This window comes from Crotalus tigris, unplaced genomic scaffold (assembly GCF_016545835.1).
Source record: "Crotalus tigris isolate CLP2741 ecotype Arizona unplaced genomic scaffold, ASM1654583v1 scf7180000024391.5723578, whole genome shotgun sequence".
NCBI classification, from domain to species: domain Eukaryota; kingdom Metazoa; phylum Chordata; class Lepidosauria; order Squamata; family Viperidae; genus Crotalus; species Crotalus tigris.
In genome coordinates, this window is record NW_024100561.1 from 1,809,004 (window position 1) to 1,825,029 (window position 16,026).

Consider the following 16,026-nt stretch of genomic DNA (forward strand, 5'->3'; position numbering starts at 1 on the left):
TTGTGTTTATATACCACATTTCTTTCATGACGCTGAGTTAAAGATGATTTCCTTGTGGTCTTTAATCCATATACCGCTTCAAAGCAGAATTCCTTTGCTTCAGCAGCTGAACTATATTGTTAGTCCTTGGGCTGTACCTTAAATGTGGTAAACATTCACAGGGGAATAATATACTTTATTTATGAGCATTTAAAGGCCAAATTGTTTGCTGTTAGAAGTTAAGGTTGCATAAAATGAAACCAAAGGTATGCAGAAGAGCAGTAGGGAAGGGCTGGGGAAAATATATTGGTGGGTTATCACTTTGAGGGATACAACTGATAATCTCTATCTGGAGAAATGCTTGACCATCAGAGAGAAAATGCATCTGTCTCTTCTGCGCTGCAGTATTTGAATGACTTCATGGATACATCTTAGATTGTCTTCTCACAACATATATTTGTGTTAAGTAATGTGATTTCATTTCACATATGCCTTGCAAATAGTGTAAAACATTTATCTTGAGTGAAATACTTACAATTTAATTCATGTTTATGTAAATAGGTGTGTATGCAATATAGACTGTAGTGGCTACAGTTTCAACCCTGTTTGTGCATCTGATGGAAGTTCCTATAATAACCCATGCTTTGTTCGAGAGGCATCTTGCCTGAGGCAGGAGCAGATTGACATCAGACATCTTGGACATTGCTCAGGTACCTTTAACTTCACTTTTCAATAGTGATTATTTCACTAGGTGATTGACTAGAGCAGGGGTAGGCAACCTTGGCTCTTTTATGACTCGTGGACTTCAACTCCCAGAATTCCTGAGCCAGTCATGCTGGCTTAGGAATTCTGGGAGTTGAAGTCCACGAGTCATAGAAGAGCCAAGGTTGCCTACTCCTGGACTAGAGGTAATGTTTCTTTGTGGTTCTGCTCTCATAAAATCACAGAACGTAAGAATGACCCATCACAAATCTTCACTTTGGACACACCCACACCTGAAGCCCTTATAAACAGAAGAACACTGACACTGACAACCCCTAAACTCTGCTGAAGATGTTATCTAGCCTGGTAATGAAACATTCAGAAACCAACCCATAAGCTCGGAGACTGAATTTTCACCCTCATGTGTCTAAAAAACAAAATCTTGGTTGTGTTTTTTTCTTTTCTTTTAAATCTTAAAAGAAATGTAAGAAGTTATACTTGAAGGACTTGTGATCCATGAAGCAAAATAAGCTGCATTACTAATAAAAAATAGATCTACAAAGGAAAGAAAATTACATATTTTTGCTTCATGTAATTTTATTAAAGATTATAATTACTGTAGTAATCGGAAGCACTATTGCCATTATGTGAGTGATGTATTTATTTATTTATTTTAAAGAATTCTTCAATATAAGCATCAGCACACTTGTTTTTCAATAATTTCATAGATGGCAAGGCTATTCCTCCCCTTTCTCCTCCCTCAGCTATACAAGTTCTTAATGATTCATTGCTTGCAGGAATATTCAAGGATGAAATGCTGTTGGGCACATTTTGATGAACAGGCTGTATGTTTTTTTTTTACAATCAAGTACTATTAAAATGGCTTTCATGTATGATAATGAATGGAGGTTATCTGATGCATTCCTCCAACTATCAGATGCAAGCTTAATCTTTTGTGAAAAGCAGAAAACAGCATTGCAGACAAAAACCTCAGATGTTACAGATAATCTTGGATGCTGTATTCATTGTGGTGGTTATATTCAAATAAAAGACAATGATTGACATCAGGATATATACCTGTTTCAGAAGGCCCTACTCATATTTCAGGTTACATTTAATGTGTGTGTGTGTGTGTGTGTATGTGTGTGTGTGTATACACACACACATATAAACTGTATATACACAAACTAAATAGAAAAAAAGAAATATCTTGATATATTGGCAAGAAACATACACTTATAAAACTGATGATCTTTCAAGTAAACCACAGTATTTCTCATGCTTGTTCTTCATCTATTCTCACACATATTCAAACATATTAATATATATTTTGATTTTATGGCAGTTGGAACAGTCAAAGTTCAAAGTTGAGATGCATATTTTTGATTGATTATAACCAAAGCAAATTTCAAAATTTTCTGATTTCTAGGGATGGGCAAAATGTCCTGTTCACAGAACACCTAATTTCTGGCTGTCTATTTCCAGATAAGAACAGAAGAGAAGGCACCAGGAAGATCATATGGGCCAATATGTTAACCACCATTTGTACTGCTCTTGGCTCATGTGTCTTTGATCTTCCCTTTCTCTACCTCCTCATATGCCATGCTGGAAGTCCATAGTATTGTCAATAGCTAAAGAAAAGTGGGGGAAATGTTCGGTGCAAGCAACCAGATCCACAGGTGTAGAGTGCAAGCCAACTACCTTATTATATTCTGCCCATTATACAGGAATCTACTCAAACATACAGCCTTAGCCTGGGAACAGATAGATAAAGCTCTATGGAGCTAAAAGTATTTGTGGGGGGGTTAGTTTTGAATCTTTGCAGTTGTGCAATGACTTGAAGCTAATTCCGTGCTAAAGCCCCCTCCCTCCCCCCCAACCTGGCTGGGTGTTTCCTAATATCAAAGACGTCACTGGGAAAAATGTTGAAATGAGCCAGCTGGATATGCTTCTCTTCAAACCAAGGAAATTGGCAGTCCACAGCGGTGGCTGAGTTAGTGTTAGCAATGAAAGGAGCTTGGATGATCAAGCTGGTGAACTGGCTGGTTGAATAATAACCATACTTCAAATGGCTGTTTGACATTATGAATTGCATAAGTACAGAAGGTGCTGGGAAGATTGGCGGGCAAAATGACATACAGGCCTTGCGGAAGAGCAGGAACAAGATGCTCAAATCCCATCACCCTTACCCTACTAAATAAGATGTCCCCATATTTTGTCTTGGTTTGCATCAACCCAAATGCTCTACGCTTCTGTTCTGCTGAACCAAGGCCAAGCTGGGGCAGTTGGAATAGCATTTCTGATACACAATATGTTTGTTTCAGTTTTGAGCACACCTCCACCAATTTCCTAGGAAACGCTTCTGGATTTTAATTTAGAATCTATATGACTGTGGCCTGGTTAAAGAAAGAAACTTCTCATTGATAGAAAGTTACTTTATTAAAGGTACTTTAATAAACTCATTATCCAAAACATAGATAGGTTACTGGATTTCCTCCACTTCTTGCCTTCCTGTTTTTCGCTTCCTCAGGTTTTTTGTCCCTTGAGTCCCTCTGATTTCAGGAGTGGCCTCTTCGCAAAATTCTCTCCATATTATTGCTGCCCCGGAAGATACGCAAACACTTTTAACTTTCAGTTTGCAGAACTTGTTTCTGAACTCCAAAAAAGAAACTCCAGGGACTTCCTTTCATTTTGGAGAGCTCAAAGTATGAAGGCAACATGAAGGAGACTGCAATACTTTGATTCCCCTAGTTGAAGATAGAGCTGTTCCACATCTTCACTGAGTGAGAAGCATCTGAGGGCTTCAGATGTGTTAATAACTTATTATGTTGCACTGTATATGAGAATTTGCTTCTGCCTTTGTACATCTTCAGTGATGGAAATGTTTTTATGAAACATCCATGGAAGTATGCATTTCCAAAGCAAAACAGGAAAACAGTTGCTATGTCTGGGCTGCTACTAATACTAATATTATTATCATTTAATATAATGACGTACTATAAATGGTATATGCTACAGTGTTAATATGGTAAATGTTTATTATAAACATAAATAAAAATATTTAGGTTTTTGTCTTTTATAGATTACAGAAATGACATAGTTAGCTGTGTTTCTTACTCTGCATGATTAATTAAAATCCTGCTAGACGTGGGACAAGTCAAAGAACTCAAGAGGGTTTTGAATTATCTGTCCTTGTTGACTTATAGTTTTATCCAGCCAACTTCCTCAGACATTGTCATACATTTTTAAAAACATTTTTGCAACCAGAAGAGGTTGAATCTTAGTTGATTTGGGGTGCCCTTCTGAGCCGATAGTGAACTGTGGAGCAGATATACTGTAGGTCTGATTACACTTGAACAGGTCTTACAGTTGCATCTGCATCAGACAAGTTTGAACAAACAACATCAGGATGTCAGGGCGCTTAAAAGACCATAAATAATAAAAGAGATGGAGTTCACATATCCTCCAAGCAACATTCATTTGCTGGGTATTAACATTAGCTTGAAATTGGTGATTCTAAGATAAAATACTTTTTTAGAGGGAGGGGGATGCCTTCAATTCACTGTTGATTCCTAAAAAGCCCGTGCAGTTTTGTTGGCAAGCTTTCCTAGGACTGAGAGAGAGTGAGTGGTCCATAGTCACCCAGCTGGATTCATGCCTAGCGTGGAACTAGAACTCACAATCTCCTGGTTTCTAGCCTCGTTCCTTAAGCACTATACTAAACTGGCTCTCATGATTACATATTAAGGTGGCATATCACACCTAATTGTTGCTATGTGTTTCACTGCTACACTGTGGTGGGAAAGTATCATATTTGTGATGGGTATTTTTTTGGTTTTTCTAACTGCTGCTGAAATTAAACCTTAATAGATTGGAACAGTAAAAGCAGTCCTGGACATTATAATTGTTTTAGCCATGTGAGAGGAATATCATGCATGTCGTCTTTTATTTAACTGTATCCTTTGATAATTGTAAATTAATTGCTAGTACTTTTTTCTCTTCCTCCCAATAGACTCTGATGATTCTAACTTATTGGGGAAGAAGGATGATGGAATGCAGTATCGGCCGGATGTGAAAGGTAGGGCATAAGTGCTTATGTTAGCTTTTATGTATAAATGCTAGCTATGGTATATCGTGCAAGTCTGATTGTCTTCTTCTTCTTCTTCTTCTTCTTCTTCTTCTTCTTCTTCTTCTTCTTCTTCTTCTTCTTCTTCTTCTTCTTCTTCTTCTTCTTCTTCTTCTTCTTCTTCTTCTTCTTCTTCTTCTTCTTCTTCTTCTTCTTCTCCTCCTCCTCCTCCTCCTCCTCCTCCTCCTCCTCCTCCTCCTCCTCCTCTCTATCCCTGATGCCCTTCAGTTGTTCTGGGATTTCTTAACTCTCACAATTGCCAGCCAGCAAGACTAAGGGCAGCCAAAAGCCAGTTTAAAAACTATGTGTGACGCAACATTTGGGAAGACCAGGATAGGTAGAAGGGCAGTGTTTTTTATCTACCATTTTACATACCATTAAGCATAATTAATATACATAATTAATTAAAAAATTACTAATTATATATTATATAAATCATGAAAGCATAGTATAATATGTAGTGCTACATTACAGTGCAATGTAATGCTACAGTGAAATACTTTATACTTAATTAGGGTTGGCAAACGTTTTCTATAAAGGACCAGATCCCATCCTTCCACTGCCTATATGGGTGGGGCTAGCAGGACTGCTGGGTAAGAAATGTGGCAGCTATTGATTGTCCCCAGCCTTTTAGCAAGAAGGCTGCTGATTGGTCACTACTGTTGCCTAGGTTAACCTTTCACTTAGCCCCATCCCTCAACCTGGGAGCTCAATTGAGGCTCAGACCTGGCAAACTGTTGCCCACTCACTTGTGCCTTCTTAGTTTGTAGGCTGTACAAAAACAGAAAGCAGATTTGGCCTATAGGTCATAGTTTGTTGACCCCTTGCTAACTTATACTACAATATATATTCATTTATCTATTAATTTATTAATAGATAATTTACTCTATTAATATGATTAAATTCTGGGTGCCTTTATGCCAGTCTTTCCTACCCAGGTCATCCTACTTTACTGGGTAGTTGTTGAGAAGAAATGAAGGAGGAAAGAATATATATACAGGATATAAATCATATTACAATAGCTAATTCTTATCAAAGATATGTCTGGCATTCTTCTTTAAGTAAACATATATTCCTTGCTCCTTTAAATTCCTTTACATATTCCTTTAAATATACATATATTCCTTGAAAATATTTAGCGTAATGGGTTTTAATACTTGAATAAATAGTACAATAGAAATTAGGCAAAAAGTGTTAAAATCGGTTGCTGTCCCCCAATTCATTTCAAAGTAATCCGTTTTTGCTCAAGCACAATTTTACAAGCACCTCTGTTAGCCTTGAAAGTTCTTCACAGTTATGCACTTTGAATAGCAAAGCCATTTTATTTATTCAAGAAAATTTAACATATCAATAGTTTCAAATAAACTGATCTTATGTTTCTTTTGCTTTTTTCCCCCTATGAAGTGGCTAAGCCATGCGTGTATTTCTTACATTAATGCTAAACATAATCCTGCTGTTAAGGACTGGAAAGGAAGTGTTCATACATTGTTCTGAGTAATGACTGACTCCGAACAGAATAGATTTCCTGTATTCTGCATTTGAGTTTTAAATGTGACTTTTAAAACTGGAGAAAATGGGCAAAAGTAGCTATTTCTACAGAAAAGCAATTTCCTTCTCCTGTCACTTTCTCTTCTCACCCTTTTATTGTTTGTTGGAAAAATTGTGGTAGAGGAAAAGAGAAAAATATGAAAGTTGTGAAATATTTCTTGTGGCATTGAGTGGATTTTTAAGAGGATTCATAATGGCAGCTTATTTTTTCATTAATCAAATCGTTATTAGCTCTTTGAATATGCACCATGAATATTAGCCTATGTTTAATCTTTTGATATATGCTTAGTTTTTATAAGTTTATCAGAATAGGAATATTAATTGGACAAATAGCTTATCTGTGCTAGGTTTTAAAATCTGCTAAGGAAGCTCTCCTTAATGTATGCAGAATAGAATTTTACCATTTTTGGCATTTTGTTTTGTGTCCCTTTCTGGTTTGCCTGACAATTAAATTGGTTAGTTTGCTCCACTGAATTGCTTTTTTAAAATGCTTATTTATGTTTACATTTCATAATGTTGTGCATACATTAATATGTTTAAGATTAAATAATTGTCTTTAAATCTTCTTTGCACTGGCCTGCTATTTAGCTGATGAAGATTTTAAATATCTTTTTTAAAAAACGAGTATTCATGCGAATAATGACAGCAATAGGCGAGGTATAAAGAGACTGCATGGAGATTGACAATTTTGCATAAATTACTGTTTGTACCACCAACATACTTTACGGTGTGTTTGCACATTGAAGAGCTGGGGATCAAGTAAAGAAGATTCTGCACAGTCTGCTGCTTTCTGGATGGCTTGGGTGCAGGTTTCATAATATGCTACTATTAGCATAGCACAGATATGTCAAATTGCCGGCCCACGGGCCGGATGCATCATGCCAAAACTGCGCTCACCCCATTGCCGGCAATGGGGGAAAAGTCACGGTATGTCACGCGACGTCATGTGACGTTGCAAGTTTGACATATCTGGTATAGCATATTTGGAGGGTAGCAGATTGGAGAAGTTTGATATAAAGAAATCAAGAGCATAGGTGAATGTGTTTTTAATTATATAGTATGTTTCCTTATTTGTGAAATCAGGATATCTTGGAAATAAAAGACTGGCTTGTAGATAGCAGCATCTACAAGATGTGTATGTTGTGACAAAAAGAAAGTTAATATGGCTACATGGCCACAATACATCTAATAAGGGACAGCCATGTTGTTATGATTACCATCTTGACTTTTTTGACCCTGCTTACAGAAACCACGGCTTCTTCCTCTGTTTTCCCTCTGTTTTTAAATAACATAGACTGTCCTATAATGGAAAGAATACAATAATTAGTTTTTTCTGAAATTTGCAAATCTTTGCTTATATGCTATCTTGTTTTTTTTAAAAATATTTGCAATCTAAGCTTAAAGATTTACATCTTAGCAATACGTTCAGTATGTTGATTCAAAGCAGACTGCCCCTTCAGTCACAGAAACAGACCCAAACCCCTGTGGTTTATTTTGTTGAACCTGACACTCTGTCTTTGAACTTGAAGCTCTATTTCAGAGCCTTTTTAGTTGATTGATTATATGCCATAAAGTCAGTGTTGACTGTTAGACCACATAAATAAATTTTCTCCAGGAGGATCTTTTCCCAACTTGTTTCTTTAGGTGTTCCAAATGATTCACCCGTTGCCACCATATTTGAGTCTTTGCTGCTGGTCTTCCTCTTTAAAAGCAAGAGGGATGGGATGGGGCATCCTTATTTTCTTCTCTCTGCTAATTTATCAGAATTATGAAGACCCCCTTCCTCATACTCCCTCAAGCTTTCATAATGCTATCTTTATGAAAGATTGGTCCATATGATGGGGAAAAAATCAAAACAAGCCGAATCTATATAAAGTCAATTAAAATAGGGTAAATGGCACAAAAGAGTACAATATCTTTGGAACTTTCAAGAACTCTTTATCAAGCAAGGTGTTAACAAAAGCAAGTATTTCAGACATGTTGAAGTTAGATGAAGTTTGAAGGCCGGATACAGTTAACAATAGTGCAATCAATGACTAAAGGATGACTGCTCTCACTCCAATTTTGTAAACACAAAGATTGTCCTCTTGTCACTTTGGTTTCATTCTGAATAAAAATGAACATTGTGGTAAACTTTCTCTATCTGAAACTGCCCCGTGACTGAAGTGATACACTTCTCCACAAGGCAATGAAATTTATTTTCTATATAGCTAAATAGAACTATCATTTTCAAATAGTGAAATTTTGTAACTTTTAGATCTATAATCCTTTGAACATTATTACTTTTTGTAGTAAAAATACAAAATGGATCAAGCCAATTTAGTCCACATTAATACAATTCAACATCATTTTTATTTAGATCTAGTTTTAACATCTAAATAAATAATTTATTATTATTTAATATGGATACAAGTTCTTTTCAACATTGGATTTAACATTATTAGATTTTAGAACTAATATTACTACCTAAAAAGTATAAATATTCATCCTTGAGACTAAAATTCAAACAAATGTACTTTCATAATGCCTTAACTACATGTGATATTTCTGCCTCACACAGAATTATCCTGTCTTTCTATATTTTGGGAATATTTAAATAAAAAAATAAGAATATTTAAGTCAGGTTTTTCCCCAAATTAATTCATTTAGTTGAATTTTTTTAAAAAAAAATATTTTTCTTTGTTTTGTATTTTATCTTTGGTTATAAAAGAATAAATATGTTTTAAAAAGCTTATGTTTTAAATATCGCTAAAAAAGAGGTGAGGTGACAGCTTCATTCCAGAGATGTAGTATTGTTGCTGAGGAAAACCCCCCATATTAGATTTACAGTATTGAGTGGCTGTCTTTTATAATTGTTTAACTATATTCGTAAAACAATAAACTATTCTGCCTTATATTTTTGTTTCATACAAAAGATGCAAGTGATCAAAGGGAAGACATCTATATTGGAAACCATATTCCTTGCTCGGATAGTTTTAGTAGCTACTGCATCCATGGGAAATGTGAATTCATTTATTCAACACAGAAAGCTTCCTGCCGGTAAGTCAGTTAGATTAATAAAAGCATCATCTGAAAAATCTACGTTTCTTCTATATTCTTAAGTATGGTCCTGGAAACAAATAGCCATAGATTCTTTGAAAAGAGGTTCTCCTTTCTCCTATCTGGATGGTTGCTATGTGAACAAAGTAGATTCTTTATAAAATCGTTTGAACAAAGCTAAGGAAAGAATGTAACAGGGAAAAGGGGTAGGTTTCATTTTTTTTAAGAATGCCACTTTCTGTCTGTCTGTTGGGCCATTGACATATTTTATAGTCACCACAGCTTTCTCTTCCTCTCCCCCCCCCCAACGAAGGCACAAGGATGGTCAACAACCTGATGCACTAAAATTCAGTGTTTTTGTTTTTTGAAATTACCAAGGGCTGACTGATGGCAGCTGTCAATTACTGGCGGGGAAAGTGACAGAAGATCTCCTTCAGTGAAATGATATAGACATAGACACGGATACAAGGACAAATCTCTTAGAACTCTCAATAGATTAAAAACAAACCAAAGTAGACAAAAACATCCTCCAGCAACAGCACTTCCTATTAATCTTTTTAGCCCAGCCTGCCTAAAACTAGCAAACGCCTATTCATTTTTTCCTATCTGTCTTCTTTAGAGCAGATATCAAAAGGTTGGGGTACAAGGAATGATTATGAATGGTGCTCGTCTTGATTCAGTTTGCTGCAGTTCAAGCAGGGTTACTTGCATAAGTGTTCCCCGCCACCACCCTGGTTCACATATTTCTCCCCACTGCAGTTAGGAGCCAGGAGCACATAAGCATTTCTGTATGCCTTTCCAGATTTCTTTTTGCCTGGGGAAACTTTAGTAGCATTGCAGTTGGTACTTTCAAATGGCATAAAGAGATGATAAAAGGTGGTGCTGAAATGTGCCGGAGAGGATAAAGGTATCAGTTGAAGGCTTTGGCTCATTTCTCTAGCATAAATAGGCATGGATTGCAGATTTTTATTTTTATTTTTTTAAGAAAAGGAAGGGGAAAATCCTTGTCACTGTTGTATTCCTGTTAGATTAAATGTCGTTGCTCTTTTTATTAACTAACCTTGAATTAAAGTTGTAACTATGCCTGCAGAAGTTTTAAAAGCAATTATGATTTTGTATTTGGATTAGCCTCTGTTGAAAATGCTCAGATTAAATTATTAAGGTGTAAACTTTTTTTTCAAGGCTTGGAGAAGCAGTTACAGTCATGTTGATTTAACAGTAATTTATTCCCTGGAAAACCAAGAACTGAGCAAATGTACACGGGGACCCCACACACACTCACCTAGAGGACAATTTTAGGATAAAAAAAGACATTAAAGGAGCAGAAATACATGTCTGCCAGTTAGTCTACCATAAGTATATAAATACTGTGGTGATAGATACACCCTAAAAATAGTTGCTTCTAATCTTTTGCACTTTATCTGTCTAGAATGCACTCTTACTTTGTCTTCTTTGGACATTTTAAATTTTATAAATCTCTGTGCAATCTATACAGTACATTTCTAAAAATCTTAGTGGAGCTTCTCAACCTGTGGGTTGGGACCCCATTTGGGGTCGAACGACCATTTCACGGGGGTCGCCAAACAAGGCTGTCCACCATTTTTTCCCCTTTTTCTTTGGCCACGCCTCTGGCACCCGGTGATGTATAAGTGGTTGGGGGTCACCACAACATGGGGAACTGTATTATGGGGTCGCGGCATTAGAAAGGTTGAGAACCACTGGTATAAAGACTCACGTCTTTGAATTTTTCTCATTTGTGTGGTGCAAACTACAAAATAATGTCAATTATAAAAAATTACTCCTTCAATCTTATATTTATTTATTTTTTTAATTTGAACTGATAAAAATTTTATTAGGTAGAGTCTCAGAAAGCACACTTGAAATATATCAGAATTTTGCTAGAATATATGCTGACAACTTGCAAGAACAAATTCAACAAATCCTTGGAAAAGAGGAACAGTGATGGATTATATATCCATAACAGAAACAGAAATTTAGGCAGGAATGGCTTCCTTATATACTACACATTATACAACTCAGCACATTTAGACATTTGGAATATGGTTTGTAGGAAATAAGATATGAGACCAATGAAAAAAACAGACAAAAGGATTTGAAAAAATATTAGCAATAATCTTCGGTATTCAATGTAAAGTATTAATACATTGCAGTCAACAACTGAGGAAAGAAATGGAAGGGAAGAGAGAAGATATTGCTATATAGTTTTCCATAATGTTTTTGTTTATGCTTAATAGTTGTTTCTCTTTGTTTTATTCTATTGTCTATTTTTATTATCTAATGTAGAGCTTTTTTGTTTATATTTTACTTTTCTATTCTAACAATAGTGTGTGTGTGTGTATAAAACTATACACAGGGTATATCTTATTATATATAAAATACTCCTATTTTTAGGCCTTTTACTCTTCTTTTTTAGGTGTGAATCTGGATACACAGGACAACATTGTGAAAAAACAGACTTTAGCATACTTTATGTTGTCCCTAGTAGACAAAAGTTCACTCATGTGCTTATTGCAGCAATAATTGGAGCTGTCCAGATTGCCATTATAGTTGCAATTGTTATGTGTATAACCCGGTAAGTTCAAAGGCATAACATCACAAGGGGTATCTTTTGTTGTTTTCTTGGTTTTTATTTTGTTAGAATCATGATTTGTACTTTCCCACCTACTTTCTTAATGGGTTAAGGTAATAAGTACTTTTGCTATTTGAAATGTGCTCTCTCTTTCACTCTCTTTCCATGGAAGTAGGTGTATACGTGTGAAACACTTATATACACTCTGAGTCTATATATAGTAAGTGCACACATGTGTTCTACTATTATTATCAAGGTAAAATATTTAGGTAAGTATTCTTGATGTAAATGTCACAAGATGCCACAGTCCTATAATCAAACTTCTACATGTGGAAAAATGTTTGAATTAGAGCTCAGTGCAAAAGGTTTCAAAATTATTTACTAAATTTATGGGTGGAGGAAAGGGCTAAGAGCATTTCTCCAGCAATTTGTCAAAACTAGGATGCTGCCTTGCTATTGAAAAAAGCCAAAGCGAGGAATTCTCTCCCTAAGATTTCTTGGGATTTAATTGAAGCAAATTACTGGAGATATAATTATATGATGAAAGGTGCAGTTATATAAAGAAAATAAGCATGTATCCTTGGGCAGCTTCTAATTAAATAAGTGCAAGAATGACATAATGACTGGACAGCCATTTGTCCGAAATGGTATAGGGTTTCCTGCCTGAGCAGGGGGTTGAACTAGATGACCTCCAAGGTCCCTTCCAACTTTATCATCATCATCATCATCATCACCATTATTATTATTATTATTATTATTATTATTATTATTATTATTATTATCCACTCATGAGAATTTCTTATTTCAAATAATTTTGAAAACAAATGTTCTTTCATCAAAATGAATGAAAACTGAGGGGGGAAATTGAGAATTTCTCACTCTGGCACTAACTTGCAACCCCAATAATATGTTGGCACTGAGGTCCGAATCCATCAACACTCTATTGGAATCAACTTATTTCCTATCTGTTCGTCATCCTGTTTGCCTGTCCCCTTTTCTATATAATTGATCTCAAACTCCGCTAAAATGTTTTACAAGGAGGAATGTTGGCTTCATTCATCTCAGTTATTTCTAGGGGTGGAATAAGTACAGCAAAGAAATAGAAGGGAAATCAGGCTCTGGAATATGATACACATACCAGCCCTTCTTGTTCCTTTAATCCATGCTATGGCTTAAAATACTTCTACAGGATTGCTGCTTGCTCATCCACGCCCATGTCAAAGATAGATTCTCTGTGGCCCTATTTACACTCACAGGATTCATTCCAATCCCTCATGGTGAAGCAACAATTTGACTCTCTCCTCTATGTGTGTCAATCATTTACTATCTGCTTGGATCTCCCTATAATATTCTTTGTGAGCAAGAAAATATTAACGCATACTGGGTTATCAAGAACACTTTCTCACATGTGAAGTTGTAGATATCTATTCACTTGACTGAGTTGGGTGGCCCTAGAAACTGAATCAATCAGTCAATAATAAATAAATTTATCAGCTCAATTGCATGGTGTGCAGGAGTGAAGGAGAAGGCCTGTCTGCGGTCAAACAAAGCAGAGATAGTTTTAATGGATTTATAAACTGGGTTTATGTAGCTTTGAGATCACATTTGATGCAGTGGTTAAAGCAGCAGGCTAGAAACCAGGAAACTATGAGTTCTAGTCCTGCCTTAAGCACAAACCCAGCTGGGTGACTTTGGGCCAGTCTTCCTTTCTCAGCCCTAGGAAACAGGCAATGTTTGTAAAAAAAAAACCTTTTCAAGAAACCTACAGGGACTTGTCCAGGAAGTCACTAGGAGTCACAAACTGATTTGAACGCATACCCACCACCCAATGTACCTTATTTATTCTATAATGCTGTGTTTATTGAGTCCTCATGTGGCTTGCATTGTTTTTAAAAAACCCATCTCATACATCAGTCAATCTGCTGGACAATAATTGTGCTCAAAATAGTTTTCTGCTTTGTATCTCCAAAGCTTTATCCTACAGCATTAACAAAATATAATTCAAAGGTCAACGTTTGTTGGCTGGATGACATATCATGGCCAACGTAAGCAATAAATTGCCCAATACAAACTGCCTCCAATTGCTGAAATTAACCCAGAACTAGTGAGTATGAGGGTTCTCCTACAATTGGAATGGCTTCATATCATTTTAGAATTCTCTTAGCTTCTCTTCTTTGATAGATGATAGTAAATAGCCTGTGTTCTAGCAACAAACTTGGAGTGGGCTAATAATAAATTAATTTAGAAAATAATTTTGAAGTTGTTCAATAAAGTAAAATAAAATTATCTTTCATTTTTCATTTTGCTGATACACTGAAGTAAAGCAGTTTTACAAGGTCTTCAGCAATAAGGTTTCCCAGGAAAACAGTTAAAGGATCAGATTTGTTATATGCATTTATTTGGCCATAAACTTAAATTCTATGCGTATTTATTCAGAAGTAAATCCCACCGAGTTATACGAGCTTAATCTCAAGTAAATGTATGTAGGCTTGCAGCCTTTGGGTCTTGGTTTCTCATCCTGGCACTTGACCATCAAGTAGTGTTTGGAACACTGTTTTAGCCAAACAAGGTTATCAAGAGAGAAGGAGAAAGAGGATATCCAGCAAAAGCTAGCGAGCCTTCATTATGGTTAACGATGCCAAGCATGATTCATAGTGGCTTCTTGATTAGATGAATCTTAATTTTCTTCCTGGACTGTCTCGTTTCTCATTGCACATGCCCATTTACAACTCCCCCAGATAATTCCAAGCAAAAGGAAGGAAGCCTCACCAGTTTCTTCCATCAAAGGATTCAGGAATCTGTGCTTTGAGAAGCTTGTAATACAGTAATTCCAAATACTAGGAGTTGGCATTGGGTTTTAGATTATCTCTGCATTGACTACTCCATTCAAATGTATTCTTTGTAGAGGTTTTACATTAATTGTATGTACGCAAAAGAAATAATATCCTCCCCCTTACCGTAATTAATGTCTTAAAATATTGTTTTCATGTATCACAGGCCCTAAGGGCTATGATAGCGATATAAGTGGTGGGAATGGGGTGGCATTCTTAGCTATAGCATTGCCTGTATATGTTTATTCATTCAGTTAGAATTGACACTATTTGGATACTCCAGCATTCTCACCTGGGGCTTTCCTGATTGGGGAGGGAGTAAAATACCTTGGAATATCTGGGGCTATAAAAAGGGAAGGGTCGGGGGCTTCATATGGAGGATGCTTACCTGCCCCTTATTAAAGCGATACCAGAGAGCATCTGTTCTTTTTCTCTTTTTTTTAAGAATTATTTTTACTGGTGAAAGTTGCTGCAAAATCTTTTTCCTGCACTGCTTCTCAAGCTCCCAATACGAGGACTGCTTGCAATAGTTTTGTTGTTGTTGCTGCAGTATCTCTTATTATAGTTATTGTATTTTTATTCTTAGGAATGCACGGAATATGGAAGCTATTCATTAATTGGAACAGCAGAGAAAGCAAATAGATAGATAGAGATAGATAGATGGATGATAGACAGATAGATAGATAGATAGATAGATGATAGATAGATAGATAGATAGAGACTTCTCTGAATGACTGCCCTGTTTTGCAATGGTTCAAAGTTACAACTGCACTGATCAAGTAACTTTATGACCAGTGCTTGTGTTTAAGATCATTGCAAATAATTGATTATCATAGTCATGTGATCAACATTTGGGCACTTTGCATCAGGCAGGGGCTTAAAACCATAACAGCGTCCCACTGTCATTTATGTGCTTTGCAACCGGCTTCTGACAAGCAGTGTCAATGGAGAAGCCGATATTAAAATTGCAAGTCATGTTCATTAATATCTTGTTTAACAACTCATGGTGACTCACTTAATGACCAAATGGGAAATGACATCATAAGTCTGTCATGGTCACATGATATTTTCATTAGGGACTGCACCGCTTAGCAGCACAATTGTTGGTTCCAATTGTAACTAAGCCAGGACTACCTATAATTGTAAAAAAATGTTTTTAAATACTTTTGTTTACTGATCCATTTTTCTCTCCTGCTTGCTTCTGTTAATAG

At 36.0% G+C, this 16,026-nt stretch overlaps 1 protein-coding gene across 1 annotated transcript in view; it reads left to right on the forward strand.

The window, feature by feature from the left end:
• TMEFF1 (transmembrane protein with EGF like and two follistatin like domains 1) overlaps positions 1 to 16,026 on the forward strand; it is a 102,560-nt gene that overhangs the window by 85,128 nt on the left and 1,406 nt on the right. Inside the window, exons 6-9 of the mRNA XM_039329271.1 lie at positions 541 to 689; positions 4,694 to 4,759; positions 9,271 to 9,394; positions 11,829 to 11,987. Of these exons, the coding sequence (XP_039185205.1) occupies positions 541 to 689; positions 4,694 to 4,759; positions 9,271 to 9,394; positions 11,829 to 11,987 (498 nt within the window). The remainder of the gene's footprint in view (positions 1 to 540; positions 690 to 4,693; positions 4,760 to 9,270; positions 9,395 to 11,828; positions 11,988 to 16,026) is intronic.